Source organism: Acytostelium subglobosum (assembly GCF_000787575.1).
Source record: "Acytostelium subglobosum LB1 DNA, scaffold: scaffold11, whole genome shotgun sequence".
Lineage (NCBI taxonomy): Eukaryota > Evosea > Eumycetozoa > Acytosteliales > Acytosteliaceae > Acytostelium > Acytostelium subglobosum.
The window spans coordinates 306,822-326,467 of NW_012236522.1; the positions used below are offsets into that span (position 1 = coordinate 306,822).

At 42.7% G+C, this 19,646-nt stretch overlaps 7 protein-coding genes across 7 annotated transcripts; 3 read left to right on the forward strand and 4 right to left on the reverse strand.

Moving 5' to 3' along the window:
* Positions 1 to 26: 26 nt before the first annotated feature.
* On the reverse strand, positions 27 to 1,609 carry SAMD00019534_059950 (hypothetical protein; the record flags this gene model as incomplete). Its single annotated transcript, XM_012898593.1, has 3 exons — positions 27 to 1,152; positions 1,225 to 1,297; positions 1,366 to 1,609. 3 exons carry the CDS (start codon positions 1,607 to 1,609, stop codon positions 27 to 29), a joined length of 1,443 nt encoding a protein of 480 aa, XP_012754047.1.
* Positions 1,610 to 4,473: 2,864 nt separating this feature from the next.
* SAMD00019534_059960 (hypothetical protein) lies at positions 4,474 to 4,938 on the forward strand (the record flags this gene model as incomplete). Its single annotated transcript, XM_012898594.1, has 2 exons — positions 4,474 to 4,787; positions 4,857 to 4,938. 2 exons carry the CDS (start codon positions 4,474 to 4,476, stop codon positions 4,936 to 4,938), a joined length of 396 nt encoding a protein of 131 aa, XP_012754048.1.
* A 777-nt stretch (positions 4,939 to 5,715) lies between these two features.
* On the forward strand, positions 5,716 to 9,136 carry SAMD00019534_059970 (hypothetical protein; the record flags this gene model as incomplete). Its single annotated transcript, XM_012898595.1, has 5 exons — positions 5,716 to 7,454; positions 7,545 to 7,710; positions 7,780 to 8,414; positions 8,501 to 8,588; positions 8,660 to 9,136. The coding sequence occupies 5 exons, from the start codon at positions 5,716 to 5,718 to the stop codon at positions 9,134 to 9,136; spliced, it is 3,105 nt and encodes a 1,034-aa protein (XP_012754049.1).
* Positions 9,137 to 10,295: 1,159 nt separating this feature from the next.
* SAMD00019534_059980 (hypothetical protein) lies at positions 10,296 to 12,412 on the forward strand (the record flags this gene model as incomplete). Its single annotated transcript, XM_012898596.1, has 5 exons — positions 10,296 to 10,302; positions 10,367 to 10,993; positions 11,060 to 11,389; positions 11,457 to 11,809; positions 11,870 to 12,412. The coding sequence occupies 5 exons, from the start codon at positions 10,296 to 10,298 to the stop codon at positions 12,410 to 12,412; spliced, it is 1,860 nt and encodes a 619-aa protein (XP_012754050.1).
* A 59-nt stretch (positions 12,413 to 12,471) lies between these two features.
* Positions 12,472 to 14,839, reverse strand: SAMD00019534_059990 (hypothetical protein; the record flags this gene model as incomplete). Its single annotated transcript, XM_012898597.1, has 2 exons — positions 12,472 to 14,705; positions 14,779 to 14,839. The coding sequence occupies 2 exons, from the start codon at positions 14,837 to 14,839 to the stop codon at positions 12,472 to 12,474; spliced, it is 2,295 nt and encodes a 764-aa protein (XP_012754051.1).
* Positions 14,840 to 15,555: 716 nt separating this feature from the next.
* On the reverse strand, positions 15,556 to 17,375 carry SAMD00019534_060000 (hypothetical protein; the record flags this gene model as incomplete). The annotated part of the gene is made up of 3 exons (XM_012898598.1): positions 15,556 to 16,509; positions 16,633 to 17,043; positions 17,253 to 17,375. 3 exons carry the CDS (start codon positions 17,373 to 17,375, stop codon positions 15,556 to 15,558), a joined length of 1,488 nt encoding a protein of 495 aa, XP_012754052.1.
* Positions 17,376 to 18,339: 964 nt separating this feature from the next.
* Positions 18,340 to 19,327, reverse strand: SAMD00019534_060010 (hypothetical protein; the record flags this gene model as incomplete). The annotated part of the gene is made up of 4 exons (XM_012898599.1): positions 18,340 to 18,542; positions 18,788 to 18,917; positions 18,994 to 19,176; positions 19,325 to 19,327. Coding segments are annotated over 4 exons (519 nt in total), but the record flags the coding sequence as incomplete, so codon positions are not given.
* Positions 19,328 to 19,646: the final 319 nt, after the last annotated feature.

Sequence of the window (19,646 nt, forward strand, 5' to 3'; positions counted from 1 at the left end):
CAGGAGGAGGAAGAGGTTGTTGTCGCTCAGTAGTATGCGCCCGGTGGTGGACCATACGGTGAGGCTGCTGGAGGTGGTGGTGCGTTGCCATTGGATGGTGGACCATACGGTGATGCGTTGAACTGTTGTTGTGGCTTCTGTTGTTGGCCCCATTGTTGTTGATTTCCATGATGTTGCTGTTGTTGGTTCCATTGTTGGTCGCCATGATCTGGATGGCCATGTGGAGGAGGTGATTGATACATATTATTGTTACTATTGTTGTTGTTGAATTGATGCTGTTGTTGTGGCCATCCATGTGGAGGAGGTGGCTGATCACCTTGTTCCTGCGACCTCAGTGCAGCCTGGAACTCATCATAAGAATCATCACCACCATTGTTGTTGCCATTGTCACTACTCAATCTGTTATTGTCGCTGCTGATTCTGTTGCCGCCACCATGTCCATGAATGTTTGGTTCCTCCTTTGTCATGATGAGCAAGTCCTTGATCTCCTCGATAAACTTCTGATACTCTGCTTCGATGATGTGCATGTTGTGATTGCTGCCCTTGAGAGGACAATCATTTGAAGGATGAGATGTCTCGCCACAATGCACACACTTGATGTCCACGGGTTGCCAGTTCCTGCCGCCGCCAAATATCGCTCGCTCGCGTAGTGTGCCGTTCATCTCGGCCAACTCTCTAAGCTGTTGTCGCTTGTGCTCGTTCTTGCCCTCTTCGATGGGCACCAAGAACTGCCTGACCATTGTTGCCGCCTTCTCCAACTGCTCCTGGGTGTCACCCGTCAACAGTACGTGCAGCTCCTCACTCTCGACGTACTGAGGCTTTGAAGCCTTGCCGTCCTTCATTGAGCCCTTGCCTCTGATGGCGATCTTTGCTCCACTCTCCTTCTCCATCTTCTTCTGTGTGTTGCCTCTTGGTCCGATGATCAGACCGATAAAGTTGTACTCGGGGAACTCCTTCACAGGGATGTATATCTTCATCGTCTTCTTCTCATTTGGTGGTTGATAGTCTTGAGGTGGCTTGAACGATTGATTGACCTGTCCTGCCACAGTGACCAACACATGTCTCTCCTTGCTCAACTTATCCTTTGTTCTCTGCTCTCTAGTGTTTGTTCTCTTACCAGAGTGATCATATACTGGTGTAGGTGATCGAGACCTATATAAGGGTTGATGGTTGGTTAGTTCTGATCACTCAATCATTCACTCATTCGTTCATTCTTAGACATACCTATCATCCTTGTTATCTATTTCGATTGGACCAACTGTCAACTTCTTTGTGATCTCATCTATTCTAATACGTACTATATGATGATGATCAAGGTATTGTTAGTATCTGAAGCACATGAATGAATGAATGAAAGATACATACTGATGAGTGCAGCGAGTTGTTCATCGGTCAGACCTGGTGGCAATGTCTTGGGTACACCTGGTAGACCACTTTGTCCTTTATCCTGCTCCCATTTATTCTTCTTTGATCTTCTGTCTGGAGTGATCTCTGAACGAGTCCTTGGTCTACCTCTATCAAAATCATTCTGTATCTCATTGATCTGTCTAAAGAAGTCATCCTCCTCTGCATTACTAAATGCATCCCCTGTATTACTCTCTTGACCCATCTTCAGTATCTATATATGTATGTATGTATGTGAGGTAATAAGAATACAATGAATGTAATGTATCTCTAAACAAAGAGTGAAGTTGGTCAAAAGTCTGCAACACACACAAATTGAATGACTTGTGAAATTCGATCAATGAGATGGTATTCTATAATTTACAATGTGTTTATTAATATTATTTGATCGATCAAGCTGTGGACCATCTCGGTGAATGATGTTAAAGTTCAATAGTATCATTGACTTGTTTATCGGGTATAATTTGTTGGTAACTATTATTAATATCATCGGAGGATTCCAAGTCATCTGGGTTCTCTTCGGGATGTTGTGGTACCAATGGTTGGTGGGATATTGGCTTGGCAATAATGATGCGCATATTGTTACAGAATAGGTCACAACTGTCTTGGAAGGGATTGGGCAATTGTATCTTGATATTGATTGATGATTGTTCTCCTTTGATCTTATTATTATTATTGAAGGATGCCATATGGACCAATCTTCTCTTATTAATTTCATGCATATTCTTAATTGCTCTTCTTGGTTTCATCCATTGTCTTTTCTTTGTAACACGTGGCATTTCTTGTGATTGTGAAATACTCATTATTATTTTATCTTGATGTTGATTGTTATTATTGTTGTTGATGTTAAAGGCTCCGATACCAGAAATTGGTCCAAGATTTAAAATCATTACTATATATATTTTTTATTTATTATAATTAATATTTTAATTTATTATATATTTTAAATGAATACTATATCCAGGATATTATTTGTTTAGTATTTATAAATATATTTGTAGATATTTATTTATTTATTTGATTGATTATTATTTGTATTTAAATATTACTTTAGAGTTCTGGTCCAGAATACAAAATAAAAAGTGGATTGGAGCTGGACATGCACAATGATGGCGTGAGTCATCACACATTCGTTGAATAATTTTCAACACTTTGGAAGTCCGTATACATACGTTCATATGTTCCAGACTCTCAAAGCCCCAAGAACACTGATAAATGATGTGTTTTGGAATCATTGTACAACAATTGAGGCAACAAAACATGGAACATTTTTATCCAGTCTTTAAAGGTTCCCTCCAAAGGGAGTTTAAAGTAAATAATAATAATTAATTAAAGATCAATTGAATTCAAAAATATGTTAAATTAATATAATTATCATTTATGGGTATTATTAATTGTTGTTCCACTCCATACCCTTTAAGGTAGGGACCCATATCTCACATAATCAACTGCTCAATGACAAATATACTTATAAGACAGAGGTAAGTAACGAACTTATTATTATTATTATCTCGTGATGTTGTACATTCTCATCACATCATACAGTGAACGAAAGACACACTTCAACTACAACAACAACAACCCCCATCACACTTAATGAATCTTGGGTGAGTGATATTGATTGGTTAATGGGTTGACCGACATCACATCACATGACTACACCCAACAAAATAGTAGTCGAGACAACATCTATCATACCTACTACATATCATTTATACCATGTTACCAGACAACCACCTAATCTACGCTCACTCAACCAATCAATCACTCAATCACTATCAATCAATCAATCAAATCAATCAATTAACTAATACATACACAGAATAATAATCACCAACATATTGTTAAGAGTTCCTTTATCCGATTCAACGCACTATACCAAGTATACGTTCGGCATCACCGGCAAGTCGATGGTGGATCAGGTTATTCATCAACCAACAGCATCAACCCAACCCACGAACCCATTAACTAACAAACTTAACAAACAATCATCACTAACTCACACAACACACCAAAGTAAGTATGTGTGATGCTGAGGGGAATTCAGCAAAGAGGAGGGTGGATAAAGGGAATGTTGATGTTGTTGAATAGACATTGGTGATTGGTATGACTGGAGATTGACGGCAGTCGCATCGTGCCGGGGGTCACATCTGCCTTGTCTTGCTACCATGCATTACCGTACGCTGTAAATGTTGAAGAAAAGACGCCCGTTGTTGTTAGAGTCACAAGCACACCAACAACAACAACTCACCGCGTGATGATGTGCAACTGACGTATGCTCTACGAACTTGTCCGGCACTTCACCATGCCATGGTGTAGCATGAGACCATCAACCATACCACCAACTCCATGTAGTCCGATGTTATAAATAGATCGTACATAAGTGTTTGGATATTATGTGTATGGTGAGTGAGAGTGTGATTGATTAATTGAGTGATGATGATGAAGGAAAGGAAGTTATTGCTGAGTCACACCACTCACTCCTCACTTATTCTCACTTACCTGGCACGCTAATGTGATGTGGACAGGACAACGCAGCCTGCCAACTGCCTATTAATCTACACCAACTGCCTTATACGCGATCCACTCCCTCCTCCATCCGTCTCCTGTTCGATCCAATAATTTGCTTCTTAAGAAACTATCATCGCCAAACATTTGTTGTTGTATCAATACATAGCACCGCGACATTCAATCATCCATCCATCCATCAATTCATCAATCACCTCTTCCTTCATCATCCATTGGTTATTAGAACAGATATAAAATATCAAATATATTTACCCTTCAACAATCCAAGAGACATCATTATATACATTATAAATTATTATCATTATATTAATATATATCAATCATTATTAAGATATTTATTCAATTCATTCATATTGTCCAGGTCATCAAACATATTCCATCCATTCCATCCAACCAATCAATCAATTAATCATTATATTATATTATTGATCATTTCCAAGATATATCCTATTCAGTAATAATTAATTATTACTTTAAATAATCATTCATTTCAAAAAAATGACCAACACCAACAACAAACAGTTACTATTTGTATTTTTAATGTTTATCAGTTTATATGTTGTATTTGTAGAATGTGAGGAGGAAGCATTTCCAGTATCACCATTGGCCATCTCACAAAGATTGACTTCAACATGGTCCGATGGCTCTGGAACATTCTCAGTATGGTCTGCCGTCATCACCAACAAAGGCGAGGAGATAATATTTGACTGCAATATCGTTCCAGACAAGAACTCATTCGGTCTTCGCCAACAAGATGACTATTGGGGCATTGCCAAGAAAGCCGATAGAGCCTTTGGTTTCCCAGAGTACATCAGAATTTATGGTATCTCTCAAGGTGAAAATCTTAAGTTTGGGTAAGTCATTCAATCAATCAATTTACCAAATATGGACATAGGACTAACATTATTCCAATTATTCAATAGTTATATTAACCGTGGAACTAATCCAATGAGATGGAATTTCATGAATATCCAATTCCAATCACAATCACAAACACTTAACTAAGTTTAATATCTGAAGATGTTAAAATTATTTAAGAAGTATTATTATTATAAGTTTGTTTGAGCTCCCAATATTACCTATCCATCCTACCCATCATGGATATGGAATAATACCAATGTACTAGTATGGACCAACAAGATCTGCCAGACCCTTTAAACAACAACAAGAACAACAACCCAATTTTTGATTTATTAACGATTTCTAAATCAATCATATCCTATTTAATTACTCTTTATATCTGTAACACATTTCATTATTATTATTAATAAACCCTTATGTATACTACGTTCAAAATATATTCTCTCTCTATCTCTGGTTAATTAAATAGTTCTTCAAGAATCTGAATTCTTGGGACTCCAAGATGTCTTCGCCTTCACTCAATCTAAACACTTGGTTCGGAATCCCACTCTCACCCCTCCAAAGAGGATATTGCACTAATTGTTAGTTTAGGGCTGTTCCCCACATCACTACTCTCACTCTTCATCAATCAATCAATCAATTCATTCATTCATCACATCTCACCAGGTCGACACACATACACACACATATATATTCTGCTGATATTACTTACAAGAGTTAGATTCAATAATTATAATCAAACAACAATGGTAAACTAGTGTTTGGACAGGATCTAACATGCTATGAACGATTGACTGACTGACCGACTGACTATCCAATCTATCATATCAGAGCCAAGCGGGTGGTACAACACCTATCACTCAGCAGTCATATCTGCAGTCACTCGTACCCAACTACTCAATAGACGATGACTTCAATGTGATGGCTCCTTCACCAGCTAACTTGTCAGTCGCCGCAAATGCACCTAGAGCATCGACACCCAAAGACTCGACACCAACTCTAACATCCACAAAGGTAGCGACTCCAGATAAACCATCGCCATCATTGCTTCAACAACAACTACAACAGCAGCAACAGCAACAACTTTACCAACAACAATCCATGCAACCACAGCTACAGGCACCTCTCTATCCCATGCAACAGCAGCAACATTCACTATATCAACAACAGTCTCTATTTCCTCAGCAGCAACAGTTACAACAACCAGTATACTCACCTCAAGTGATGCAGGGTCAGGGTTACCCTGCGACCATGTCACCTATACAGCAAGCATTCACTCAAGTTGGATATAATCCTGTTGCTGCTGCCACACCATTCCAGCTGAACAATCCAGTGACTACTCCACCCATGTATGCCAACAATCAATACTCACCGGTGAACAACAACATCATGCAGTACGCCTATCCATTCTCCAATGTACAATCAAACCAGCCTGCCTACCCCTACTATAACTACCAACAACAGCCTCAAATACCAACATTCCCTCCACCATCATACACCTCTGTGATGCATAGTCAGCAACAGCCACAGCGACAGCAGCCTCAACAAGCAGCAACAGCACCTCTAACACAGCAACAGGTACAACAACAGCAGCCTCAGTACTTGAAGCAACAACAACAACAGACTGGATATTACTACCAACAACCGACCACACCAACACAGTCATCTGTTGGTAGTAACCAAACATCATCATCGTCATCTGCATCGGCATCTGCATCAAGTGGATTGGCTCCACCTCCCCCTCCAAGAAGAGACACTCTGTCTTCATCAAACACAACTACACCTTCACCCAAGCTGACCAGCAGTGGCAGCAACAGCAGCAGCAACAATGGCAGTCAGCAGCAGTCAATCAGACAAGAGATTGAGCAACACTCAACATCAATAATCGACTCTATCAAACAGTACATTGAGATGATTGATCAGAAGCTTGGTGACGATGATTACGAACCGAAGAGTTCATCCGCAGCGTTTGGTGCCAAGATGATGAACGCAGGTGGCAACGACACTGGCCCATCCCGCTCAAACAGTAACAACAACAACAACAACATCAACAACAATCGTGGCGGTGCTGGCAACAACAGCAGCAACAACAACAACAAGAATGAACGATACCAGAACATCTATTCGAACTATCAGAAGCATGCCAATGGCATTGACTTCCAGAAACAGTTTAGACTGACTGGCACTGCACCACCCGTCCCCTCCACCGTGGTATCAGACTCGCTCACAACAGGCGCACCAGAGAAGCCTGTCGCCAAGATCACAAAAGAAGGCCTACTCTATTATAATGTCGTCGACATGGGCAAGCAGAGAGGCACACTTAACGATCGACGCTGGTTCATACTGCGCGAGCATCTATTGTTCAATCACATCAGCAAGGATTTGGAACCGATCGATGTGATTGACCTGCGCCAACTGAAGCTGCACATTGACATTCGCTTCATTGACGAGACCAACAGCTTCCGATTTGGCGTGCGTCTTGTTAGTCACAACAACTCCCTGTCACACTTCCTCTGGTCTGACGATCCCAAGCAGACCATCATGTGGATCGTAGTCATCGGGCCACACACTCTAAACTTTGACCAAGAGAAAGAGATGGAGATGATCAACCAGATTCTAGAGATTAGTCAACCAGAGTCCAAACATAATCTGGTCAAATAGTATGTTGCAATCTACTATCTCCACGCTCAACTATCCAGGACCTGGTCAATACTAACTGTCCACTCATTCAATCATTCATTCATTGTTAGTGATGAGCCAGATGTGGAAGAGATAGAACAGCAGTTCAAGATCTTGGAGTTGAAGCAAAAGAAGCAGGAAGAGCAACAACAAATGAAGCAGAAGCAACATAATGCTACAATATCGGCCGCCATGAGAAAGAACACATCATCACAATCATTCTTTGATGATATATTCGTACGTTAACATATAATGATCACTATTTGGTATTATTCCACTCACTCAATCAATCAATCAATATAATAGGACCCTCAACGCAAGACATATAAACAGATAACAAAGAATGTGGACAATAAGGATGAGGTGATAAAGTATATATCAGTCATACTGAATCAACCAGAGTTTGAGACTGGCATGCTGTTTGCCGAGAGAATAGAGACGATCAGAAGAAAGGTGGCAGAGATTGGTGTCAAGGACGAAGATAGTATCAAGCAACTCAAGACAATGGTCGATGATGTACTGCATGAATTCTCACAGTTGTTGATCAATCGTTTGCCCATCCTGTCAAAGTCGGAACAGTCACTGCTGCACTGTCGTCTTGGTGTCGAGACGGCGCTGTTTGGTCACATCTACTTTGACGTGTTCGAGCAGTACACCAAGAAGTATTCACAGGAGGACGAGGAGCACAACAACAAGGCTCAGCAATTCCTCACGCTCACGCCACTGCATTTGTCGATACCAAAGAAGTTCTGGCTGATTGACCAGGTGGACGGCCAGCTGACCGTCCCCTACCAGGACGCCATCGACAACCTCAAGAAGCTGCACACCTATCGCGCACCAAGTGAGAAGGTCCAATGTCTCATCGACACATCCGATGCCATCTGTGAGGCAATCAAATCATTCTGGGACAGGAAGAAGGATAAGCCCGATAGCTTAGTACTGTAAGTAACTCTAATGGAACAATCCCTCTCACTCAATCAATCACTAACACATGGCCTACCATATCATTCAATTCAATCAATAATAGAGGTGCAGACGATCTCCTTCCACTGTTCACATTTGTAGTTATTAAAGCCAAGATACCCAACATGTACTCGGAGGCCATGTTCTTGCAGGTATGTTGGTCCGTCCTCAGTACAATCAGACATCCTTACTCACTCCACCAATCTTCAATCGAACCAAATAGGACTTTATTGAAGAGTCACTGAGCTCAAAGATGCAAGGATACTTCTTGGTCACATTCCAGACATGTCTGTCACTGCTGTCAGTTTGGGAGATCAATGAACTGATGGAGAATGCATCAAAGTACTTTGAGAGGATTACATCACCATATCCACAAAAGGAAGAATCAGAGTTTGATAACAATGACAAGTACAATGATGATGACAACAACAAGGACAAGGAGGAGAAGGAGAAGGAGAAGGAGAAGGATAATGATAACAACAACAAGGATGGTCAGGCTCAGGAGGTAGACATCCAGCCAACAACCCAACAAGTTCAGGAGAGTGGATCAGCTGTACTACTGATACCTGTACTTGATCTACAGCATTCATCGGATGAACAACAACAGTCATCATCGCAACCATTGTCACAGTCACCACAGACACTGCCACTACAGCAACAGCAGTATCGTCCACTCGAGAATAAAGATTCACTAATATAATAGTGATGATCATGATGATCGATTGAGCATGTATCAAGTATGGATTGATCATTAGTGTTCTAAATATAATCTACTACTTACTGACTCACTGACCTTCAGATCTGAACAATCAATCAAACAATCTGATCAACTGACGTTCACCTTTGGAACCACTCTCAACAATGACGTCTGGGATATTAATTCAAGTTGATCAAGTTGATGATATAAATAACCGATTGTCGGTGGTCAATGATTCGATCGTCAAGTCAACATTTAGCATCAATCACAATGTAGTAAGGTAATAGACAGATGTGATGGAATGAACTTACATCCAATGTATCCTTGGATCACTGGCTATTATACATTAGCCGCACGTCACCTACCCTTGATGTATCACCAGTAGTGCACTACACTACACTCCAACTCAACTCCACACTGTGAGAATTATATTTATAATCCAATCAAATAATAATTATCGTCATTCGATCAATTCCAAAGTTGAAGTTGTTGTTGTATTTATGTGTATGTTTGATGATCATCAGAGTGTGTGTGATGGTATGTGTATGAATGAATCAATGGATATAACTCTATTTGATTGATTGGGTGATCCGAGTGTCTGATCACAAACTCACACTCTATCAATCACACACTCACACACAGACTTGCTATTTATAAATAGTAGGCTCATGTGATCGATGATTAACAACCATCTATCAAGTCACAGGGTAGGTACCTTCTTCCATCTAGTCTGGTACCACCCCCACTACCTTCCCTTACTTACTCACACATATGCCGCGTCCATCTTGAAGTGTGGACCAGACATACGTACATCACTCAATCCAAGTTTCATTATCTCTCTATCTCTTTGCCCTCATCTCTATCAACCAAACCAACTATTTTAAATAATATTCAATTATTATTAATATTTATTATTACCATTAAGTGCACCCAACATCGCTATTGCTATACCTGTCCTCTCTCCAATTTGATTAATCGATTGATTGATTGTGATAGGTAGGATTGCGCGTGACAACAGAGTGATCGTGATTGCCTCCCAAGCCCCCTCACTACATCGATACATCATTTCAACTCATTACCAAACCCAGTCATTGCTTGATTTCTTTGGAACAACTTCATCATCAATCAATAATTATTACAATAACTATTTAATTATAGAAGAATGGAAGGTATGTATGATGGATAAATTGATTGATTGACATGTCAAATATTAATATTTGATTCAATATCTAGTAGTTGATTATGGACATTATGGTCAATATTGTGGCAAGGTCAATAGTATTAGAGAGAAGTTTGAGAGATCAGACTCTGACCTATCTCCCTCCACAATGAGAAAGCATACTAGAGCACCCATTCCTACATTCCAACATGGTGCTACTACATCCACCCTGAGGAAACCCTGTAACAATATCAACAACCATAACTTTTACAATGAGACTACAGTCGTTGTAAAGCCAACACCAATACCAACTACATTGTCCAAGACCCCATCACCTCAGACAAGACCAAGACATCCTGTTCCCAAGAAACAAGTCTTTAACGACTATATTGAGACCAGTTATCAATCATCATCACCAGCTCCACCCAGACCACTACCTCATATTCAATCCAAACCTTCACAATATATTACAACACCAGTACCTGTTTCACCCAAGCCATCCACCCCTACTCCTCCTACACCAATGGCCTCGCACAGGACCAAGACACCATCGCCTCCACATCCTCAACATTCACCATTCATTACACCTAATCGTATATCACCTCCATCTCCACCAGTTCAACATATTCACCATCACCCAGAGAAGAAAGAAGAGGAGAAGAAAGGTTTCTTCTATCATATCTTTACAAGATTTAACAATAGTATGTGTCTATGTCATTGCTTTATACTCCAACCAGTGATTTAACACCCATGTACCAATCTTATAGAGAAGAAGCCAGAGGTAGGACTACCATTCAATGTCAAACATAATGTACATGTAGACTATAACTCGGTTACTGGATTCGAGGGTCTTCCAAAGGAATGGGAGATTGTTCTAAAGGCATCTGGTATTACAAAGGAGGAAGTTGTGGACCAACCCCAAGCAGTCCTAGATGTCCTGGATTTCCATCTAAGTTCCAATCAACTACCAGTGATCCAAGCACCAAGTCGCAAACCCTCGACCCTTGGATGTATCGAAGAAGAGTCCAACCTCTACGGAGACTTTGATTATGACATCAATAACTTCAGTGTTCCTGATGAATCCAACTTCTCATTGAGTATGTATCAATCAATCAAAAAATCAACCACTTGATACATAGACTAACTTAGACTTTAACTATGAAGTTGACTTGATCAGTAAGGATGATCCAACAAAGATGTATAGTGATATTAATACAAAGATTGGGGAGGGTGCTGCCGGAGAGGTGTTTGTTGTCACGAGACAAAAGACTGGTACCAAGGCAGCAATCAAAAAGATGCCACTCACTCAACATAATATGAAGTTGTTAGTAACTGAAATTGGAATACTCAAGTCATGCAAGCATCCAAACATCATTGACTATATTGATAGCTACCTTGTAGGAGACTCACTATGGGTTGCCATGGAGTACATGGGCGGAGGATGTCTAACCGAGGTACTCGATCAGTTTGCTACGGTCAAACTCCTTGAGTCACAGATAGCCTATATTTGTCAAGAGGTATGTTTCCAGACAGTCAACCTTATCATACAAATATACTAACATGGATGATTACCTTAGACTTTGAAAGGATTGGCATACATTCATAGCCAGTATAGGATACATAGAGATATTAAGAGTGATAATGTATTGTTGGGATCAGATGGATCAGTCAAGTTGGCTGACTTTGGTTATGCCGCACAGTTGACAAAGAGCAAACAGAAAAGAATGACTATTGTTGGAACACCATATTGGATGTCACCTGAACTCATTAGAGGCCAGAACTATGATAGAAAGGTCGATATATGGAGTCTTGGAATCATGGCAATGGAGATGGCCGAGTCTGAACCACCTTATATGTCACTTCCACATCTACGTGCATTGTTCCTGATATCTACCAAGGGAATTCCTGACTTGAAGGAGCCAGATATATGGTCAAGCGACTTTAAGGACTTTGTTAAGAGGTGTCTTGATAGAGATCCAGAGAACAGACCAGACGCACATGTACTTCTCAAACATCCATTCATCAAACAAGCATGCTCCAGTGGCAGTTTAGCCAAGACCATCTTGGATGCCAAGCGTGCCAAGGACGCACAGAATAGATGTACTACCATTCAAATGTAAATAATAATTACAAGCTTCAAAGGATCGGTTGGTGATGACTTGCTCGCAAGTGGAACAATTTATTTCTTCTGGGTGGTTGTGCTTGGAGTTGCAGCATCCTTCTTGGGAAGTGCAGAGTCTGGCAGGTTGAGTCCTGAGTAGAAGACGGAGTAGTTGATGGTGGTCGAGTCGAGTGGTGGGATGGACAGTGTCCATTGTACCTTGCGTGGATGTGATGGATGTGCTGTGTGTCTCTCGGACTCGTACGAGATCTCAAAGTGCTCGCAACGATAGAATGACTCCTCGACAATCACCTTGATTGGCTCCTCGCGGCCATTGACAACGCGGATCTCGAACGTCTCTACGATGAACATATTGTCAATGTCAAAGTTGAATCCTGTTTGCTTCCTGGCGGCGCTGACCTTGCCCAGTGGCTGCAAGGGCACGATGATAACGTCGGTGGGGTTGTAGTGTGCAAGAGAGAAGGTGTTGACAATGTCGGCGCCAAAGGCATCCTTGGACTGGCGACGAAGGGTGACAGAACCAGCGGGCAAAGCGAATGGCTTCTGCCAGTTGATGATGAGCGATGAGTCGACGCGACCGTTGGATGCGGCGGTGCCGTGCTCCTTGGATGTGTTGGTGTACTTGGTGTACTTGGGAGTGTCGAATGTGATGTAGTCCACGGACTTGACTGGCAACTTGGTGGACACGAAGCACAACTGCTTGGTCTCCTGATCGACCAGATCAGTCTTATGATCATAAGTGTACCTGTAGACACGCTTCTCTGGAACCTCTGGTGCGGGAGCTGAGCTGCCAAAACCTGGGATTGGGAGCTTGCCCAACTTGAACAAACCTCCTACCTTGGGGATGGGGAGGGCGATGTCCAAACCAGAGTCTGACTTCTCCTCGACCACCTTGACTGGGTCGACTGGCTCCTGGACCAAGACGAGGTTGCAGTCCTTGAAGGACTTGCCAGAGTCATTCTTCACGTTGTACCATCCTCTGAACTCAACTTCACTCTCGCGAGGGTTGACAATCAGCACATAGCTAGCATACCAGTCCAACAACTGCTTGGTGGATGAGTAAGACAACTTGTAGAGATGCTCCAACTTGTCTGAGACCACGCGCCACTCGAGCGATGATGGGCGGAATGCACCATCCTCCAATACATTGTCCAAAAGGTTGAATGAGATACCCTCGTCGGCATCCAAGAAGTGAACATTGTTGGTCTCGGCATTGACCAGGGCATATCTGCCTTGCTTGGGGATGTACTGGACCTCACCCTTGAATGTGTGTGGCTCGCCAAATTGACGATCACGGGGCACTGACACCTCGATGGTCTTGCCAATCAACTTCTCCAACAACTTCTGCTGGGTGATCTCGTCGTGATGGTAGGTCTGCTCGCTGACGAAGGCGTTGGAGTCGGTGTAAGAGAAGAAGTGGACCGACTTGTCATCGAGGTCGCGTGGAAGCTGGCGCACCCAGGTGCGTCCGCCAGACTCTGTGATGGTGAGCTTGCGTGTCTCCTCGACGTAGGTGGCACCGTTGGTGTGGATGTAGATGCGGGTGCTGTCCTCCTTGGCAGCGCGCTCAGCAACCTCCCATGAAGCGGCAGTGTCAAAGCGAGTGCTGGCACACTGTGGAGCCTCCTGCTGATGCTGGATGTATGGACGTGGGGCAAGTGGGTCCAACTTCTTTGGTGTGACTGGTGGTGTGATGAGCTGGCGGGTGGTGCTAATCCACTTGGCCTTGGCATCACTGGATGGTGCGAGCAAGTAGTAGACACGAGCACTTGTCTTCATCGATATCTTGAAGGCCAACTGCTTGCCATCAAAGTCCTCGCAGGCGAGTGCGCCACGCAACTCAATCACATTGATTGGTGAGACATCATTCTGCTGCTTGTAGTATGCCATGCGGCCCTCCTCAAAGATCTTGAAGTAACGCTTGGCCCAGACCTTTGAGCCAAAGAATCCCTCATTACCCTTCTTCTGGAGGAAGCCCTCGTAGAGCACCTTGCTCTGGAGACGTGGGCCATCGTATGATCCGACGCTTCCAGAGGTATCGTCATCCTCATCATCAGACTCCTCGGCGCCCTTGCGACCAATAGTCACCTTTGACTTTGAAGGTGGTGTGGAAGATGGGGAGGATACAATAACAGGTGACATTGGAGCAGGTGAAGAGTTGGAAGATGATGCTGCATTTGCAGTTATCTCTCTTGCCTTAATAAATGCTCTCTTGGCATGTCCCCTCTTTACACCAATGGCAATCAACTCCTCCTCTGTAAGCTCAGACAGAAGGTCAGGATCATCGTAACCTGGAATGAGTGGAAGTGAGGGTCGAGGGTAAGGGTTAGGGTTGAGGGTCTGGATGTGATTAGTGCCACTTACCATTATCTGACAACAGGTTGGCATAGGACTCGAGTCCAACATATTTTAAGTATTGTTCCATATATTAGTGTATATATTTATATATTATCTCTTGGAAAGATGTATGATTGATTGAGGGTGATTGACCAATAACAATGACTTATGATGAAACACAGGTCCATCCGCCCATCCATCATTCTGTGTCTTGTTAAATGTACCCATAGTAAAGGAATTAAGAAGGAATATCTAGAATGACGACGAGAAGGAAGGACAAATATATACATAAATATCTAAAGTTGTAGGTGATACATACATACATCACCAACCATCAATCTATCTTGTGCCAATGAATAATAAAAGACCAGCTTACATCAGGTGATGCCCATCAGTATGACCTCATCAATCCATCCATCTCCAAACCACATCCATCTATCTCCACCTTGCACCTCATACTCACAACACACAAGGTCCTTGTGATTCCAACACAAATATCTGACGATCGGCTCGCCAAAAGTGATCAGTGGCCCAGCACGAGTGTGAACCACACCCGTTGTGTGTGTAACCATTATCGGAAGATTGATTGATTGAATAATAGATAGATAGAATGAATGAAGGTTATTGTATAATAATGGTATTTTATTGTCATAAGGTGAGGGAGATATAAAGGTGTTTGAGAGTTGTACTTATTAATATAGTTTGTGGAACATGGTCCATGAAGCATGCTTGGACGGGCTACGGGTCAAGAGAGGGAGTCGGACTGGTCATTGTGGACGAAGAAGGACCGCTGAGGACAACTGCTTATGAGCTGTCGACGGTACCCTTGTCACTGCCTTGACGTGAATAGTACTCCTTGATGGTCTTGTCGGTGATACGCTTGAGCAGGGTGGGTGGGAAGGTACGCAGCAACGACCAACCAATCTCCAAACTGGTAAAGATGTCTCTGTTGTCGTAGTGATTCTGCTGGATGAATTTGCCCTCGAACTTCTCCAAGAACTCCAGGTACAGCTTGTCCTCCGAGGAAAGAGCCTCCTCTCCGACGACGGCCTTCATGGCCTGGACATCCTTGCCGATGGCGTAGTTGGCATACATCTGGTTGGAGACCTCAGAGTGGTCGCCACGGGTCATGTCGTCACCGATAGCCGACTTCATTAGACGAGACAGCGATGGCAGCACGTTGATGGGTGGGTAGATCTGTCTGTTGTTGATCTGACGATCGACGTAGATCTGTCCCTCTGTAATGTATCCAGTCAGATCGGGGATTGGATGGGTAATATCGTCGTTGGGCATTGTCAAGATAGGGATCTGAGTGATCGATCCGTTACGGCCAGCGATACGTCCGGCACGCTCGTAGATGGTGGAAAGATCAGTATACATGTAACCTGGGTAACCACGACGACCTGGCACCTCCTCACGGGCGGCAGACACCTCACGAAGAGCGTCGGCGTACGACGACATGTCAGTCAAGATGACCAACACGTGCTTCTCGCACTGGTAGGCCAAGTACTCGGCGGTGGTCAGGGCCAGACGTGGGGTAATGATACGCTCGATCGTTGGGTGATCGGCCAAGTTGAGGAACAGGGTGGTTCTCTCCATTGAACCAGACTCCTCAAAGTCTCTCTTGAAGAAGGAGGCAGTCTCCATGTTAACACCCATAGCTGCGAACACAATGGCAAAGTTGTCATCATGGTCGTCGTTGACACCCTTTCCAGATCTCTTGACCAGACCTGCTTGACGACAGATTTGGGCGGCAATCTTTTGGAAGTTGATGGAAGCAAGGGAGAGAGGAGAAGGTAGAGTAGAAGAAGATTGAGAAGGGAGATTGTTAGATGACGAGGCTCAATCAATTAACGAATCAATCATTGCAAATGAACATACCTCATTATGTGGAAGACCGGCAGCAGAGAAAATTGGAATCTTCTGGCCACGAGCCACGGAGTTCATGGTGTCGATGGCAGAGATACCGGTTTGAATCATCTCTCTTGGGTACACTCTGACGGATGGGTTGATTGGCTGACCCTGGATATCCAGGTAGTCCTCGGCAAGGACGGGTGGACCCTTGTCGACTGGTCTACCGGAACCGTTGAAGATACGGCCCAAAGAGTCCTCACTGACTGGCATCTTGAGAATGTCACCAGAGAACTCACAACGGGTGTGCTTGGCATCGATACCGATGGTACCCTCGAACACCTGTACGACGGCTCTCTTGCCACTGATCTCCAGCACCTGTCCCTTTCTCTGAGTGCCATCGCCCAAAGTCAAAGTGACAATCTCTGAGAACTTTGGTCCCTATATTATCCAAATGTTAAAGTAATATCATATATTCAAGTTGTTGATTGTTTGATTGGTTGATCGATTCAATGTGATTGATTGATGTCGTATGATTGATGTGATTGAGTGAGTGATGATGAACGTTATGTTAGATAATTATGATCACCATTGATGGCATCACACAATCAATCAATCATTCGAATTGACAGTTGGTTGAAGAAACATACCTTGATGTTCTCGAGAATGACCAATGGACCGTTGACACCAGTCACGGTTCTGTAGTCGAGACGTGGGTTGACGTAGTAGTTTCTAGTGACAGCAGCCACGTGATCTTCAAATGCAGAGACCATTTTATATATATATATATATTTAATATTATATCAACAACCTGTTATAATATATAAATAAGAGTAAATGAGTGAGTGTTAGATATGATGTTGATGTAACAAACTTGTCAGTCAATGCAGAGCAGTGCAGCAGTGAGAGTGAGTGATAGTGTCTGGGTGATGAGTGACAGCAACAGAGACAGAGAGAGAATGAGAGTGCGTGTGGGGAAGGAAGGCCTGGCAAGAGAGAGTGGAGGAGAGTTCCACATCAAAAAAATTAACAAAGATATGAAAACAAATTAAAAATAAATAGTTTTTTGGATATCATATCCCAGGATTCATTCTCTCAACCCCAAACACACACACGCGTCTTGTTATGTTTCGTCTTTGGTTCATTCATGAGCTAGACAATAGTTGATTGACATCAAGTCAATGGTTGATGTATGATAATGATTAATACATACTTGTAGTGAATATAAATAAGTGAAGTGTATAATAATAATAATAAGTTAGTTGAGGGTGTAATATAGATAAAGAATAAATAATGGTGTATATTTGAGGGTACAACTTGTTAGTTGATGAATGTCAATGATATTTTAACTGGTCAGTCGTCTTCAAAGTTTATTAAAAAAATAATAGTTAAAATGCCACAGAGTTTTCTTTCACACGAGTGTTGTCAACCAGGGATTGATTGATCAACAACCCTGTCACACAGCTTGAATACTTCAAACCAAGCGAAGATGTCAACCTTGACATAATCATATTATGGTTCCCTGGCAACTCAACTTACCTGTTGTTGTTGGCTCATCCGGGGACAACCCCATCATTACATTTCCATTCAATCAAACATTGAATGAACGAATGAATGAATGAATGTAATAATAAACACTGGAGTTTGATTATATATTATAAGTTTATTTCATCCAATATATGTCTCAACAACAAACTGTAAAGGACGAGAATCGCAAACACTAACACGCTCTATTTAGAAGGTCTTGGGTCTGGTGGCCTTGAAGGTAGCCTTGAACTGGGGCAATCTCTTTGGAACACGGTGAGTGAGTGGGAATCTGATCTTGGAGTCATGGAACTGCTTGGTGTTGGTGCGGCGGGTCTGGGCAGCAGCGACCTCCTTGATCTCAATGATGTGGATGGTCTTCTCTCTGGCAGAGTGACGGGAGGCCATCTCGTCGTCTATTGTTTGTTATAAATTGAATTGATGTCAGACATTATGTTCTTATTCTTGATCGCTCGTTCATTCATTCATTCGCAAGCAGGGGGTACACTATAATCCAACATGTTCATTCACAATGACGTATCGCAAGAAGTCGAATAACATCCATCACCTGTGTACCGCCATGATGTCGCTTTGTTGCACCCTGCTGCTTGCTAATGAATGATCGACCGATCGCTATGATGAGCTGTTGATTGATACATACACATCTGGGCGACAGCACCAACACGGGTGACATCACGGTACTCCTTGTAGATGTTGTGGGTACCAGATCTGGAGTTGTATCTAATGAAGATACCAAAGTTCTTGATCTGCTGTGGCTTCTCCTCGAAGATCTAAATAGTAGACAATGACAATGTTAATCCCATCTGTATGACCTGTTATTTCGCCTCCTCTGTTGTTGATTCATACCTCAGTGACGTTGAGGATCTCACCGGTGGCCTTCTTCATCTTTTGGATCTTGGACAAGAAGTACCAGAATCTGCTCTTGGCGTGAACAGAGGTCTTAGCAAAGAGTCTCATTCTGAAGAGCTTTGGGTGAGCCTCACGCTCAGTTGGGACGTGACGACCAACAACCTGGAATTCGTGGATTGGCTGTATGATTGGATTGACTTGTGTAAGTGTCCTGTTCATTCTATCTTCTGCTGTAACATCGCTCGTTCGCATCCTCAAGGTGTCACATCCGTTTCCTATCTGATCGACGGATGATGATGATGGATTGATGGCTATAGTCTGATCATACCATTGTGACTTTGGATTGCGTAAGGAACTAGTCTAAGAGGGATCCGAAATGACCTGTGTTGAATCAATGACGAATGGCAACATTCTCGCACAAGAGGGACGAGTGGGCAAAGTCCTCCGCCAACACCGTGTGAATGGAATTGAAAAAAAGATTTAAATTTATTCACTTTTTTGTGATTCTGACGAACTTCCATCAAAACAGAAAGGACTGGATGAGGACACCACTGATCACTTTAGGTTGACACAATGTTCCAACAAGCTGCAGATGTAAATAGAGAGAGATAAGATTGCGATTGACATGGCCATGACAAACACAAGTTGCC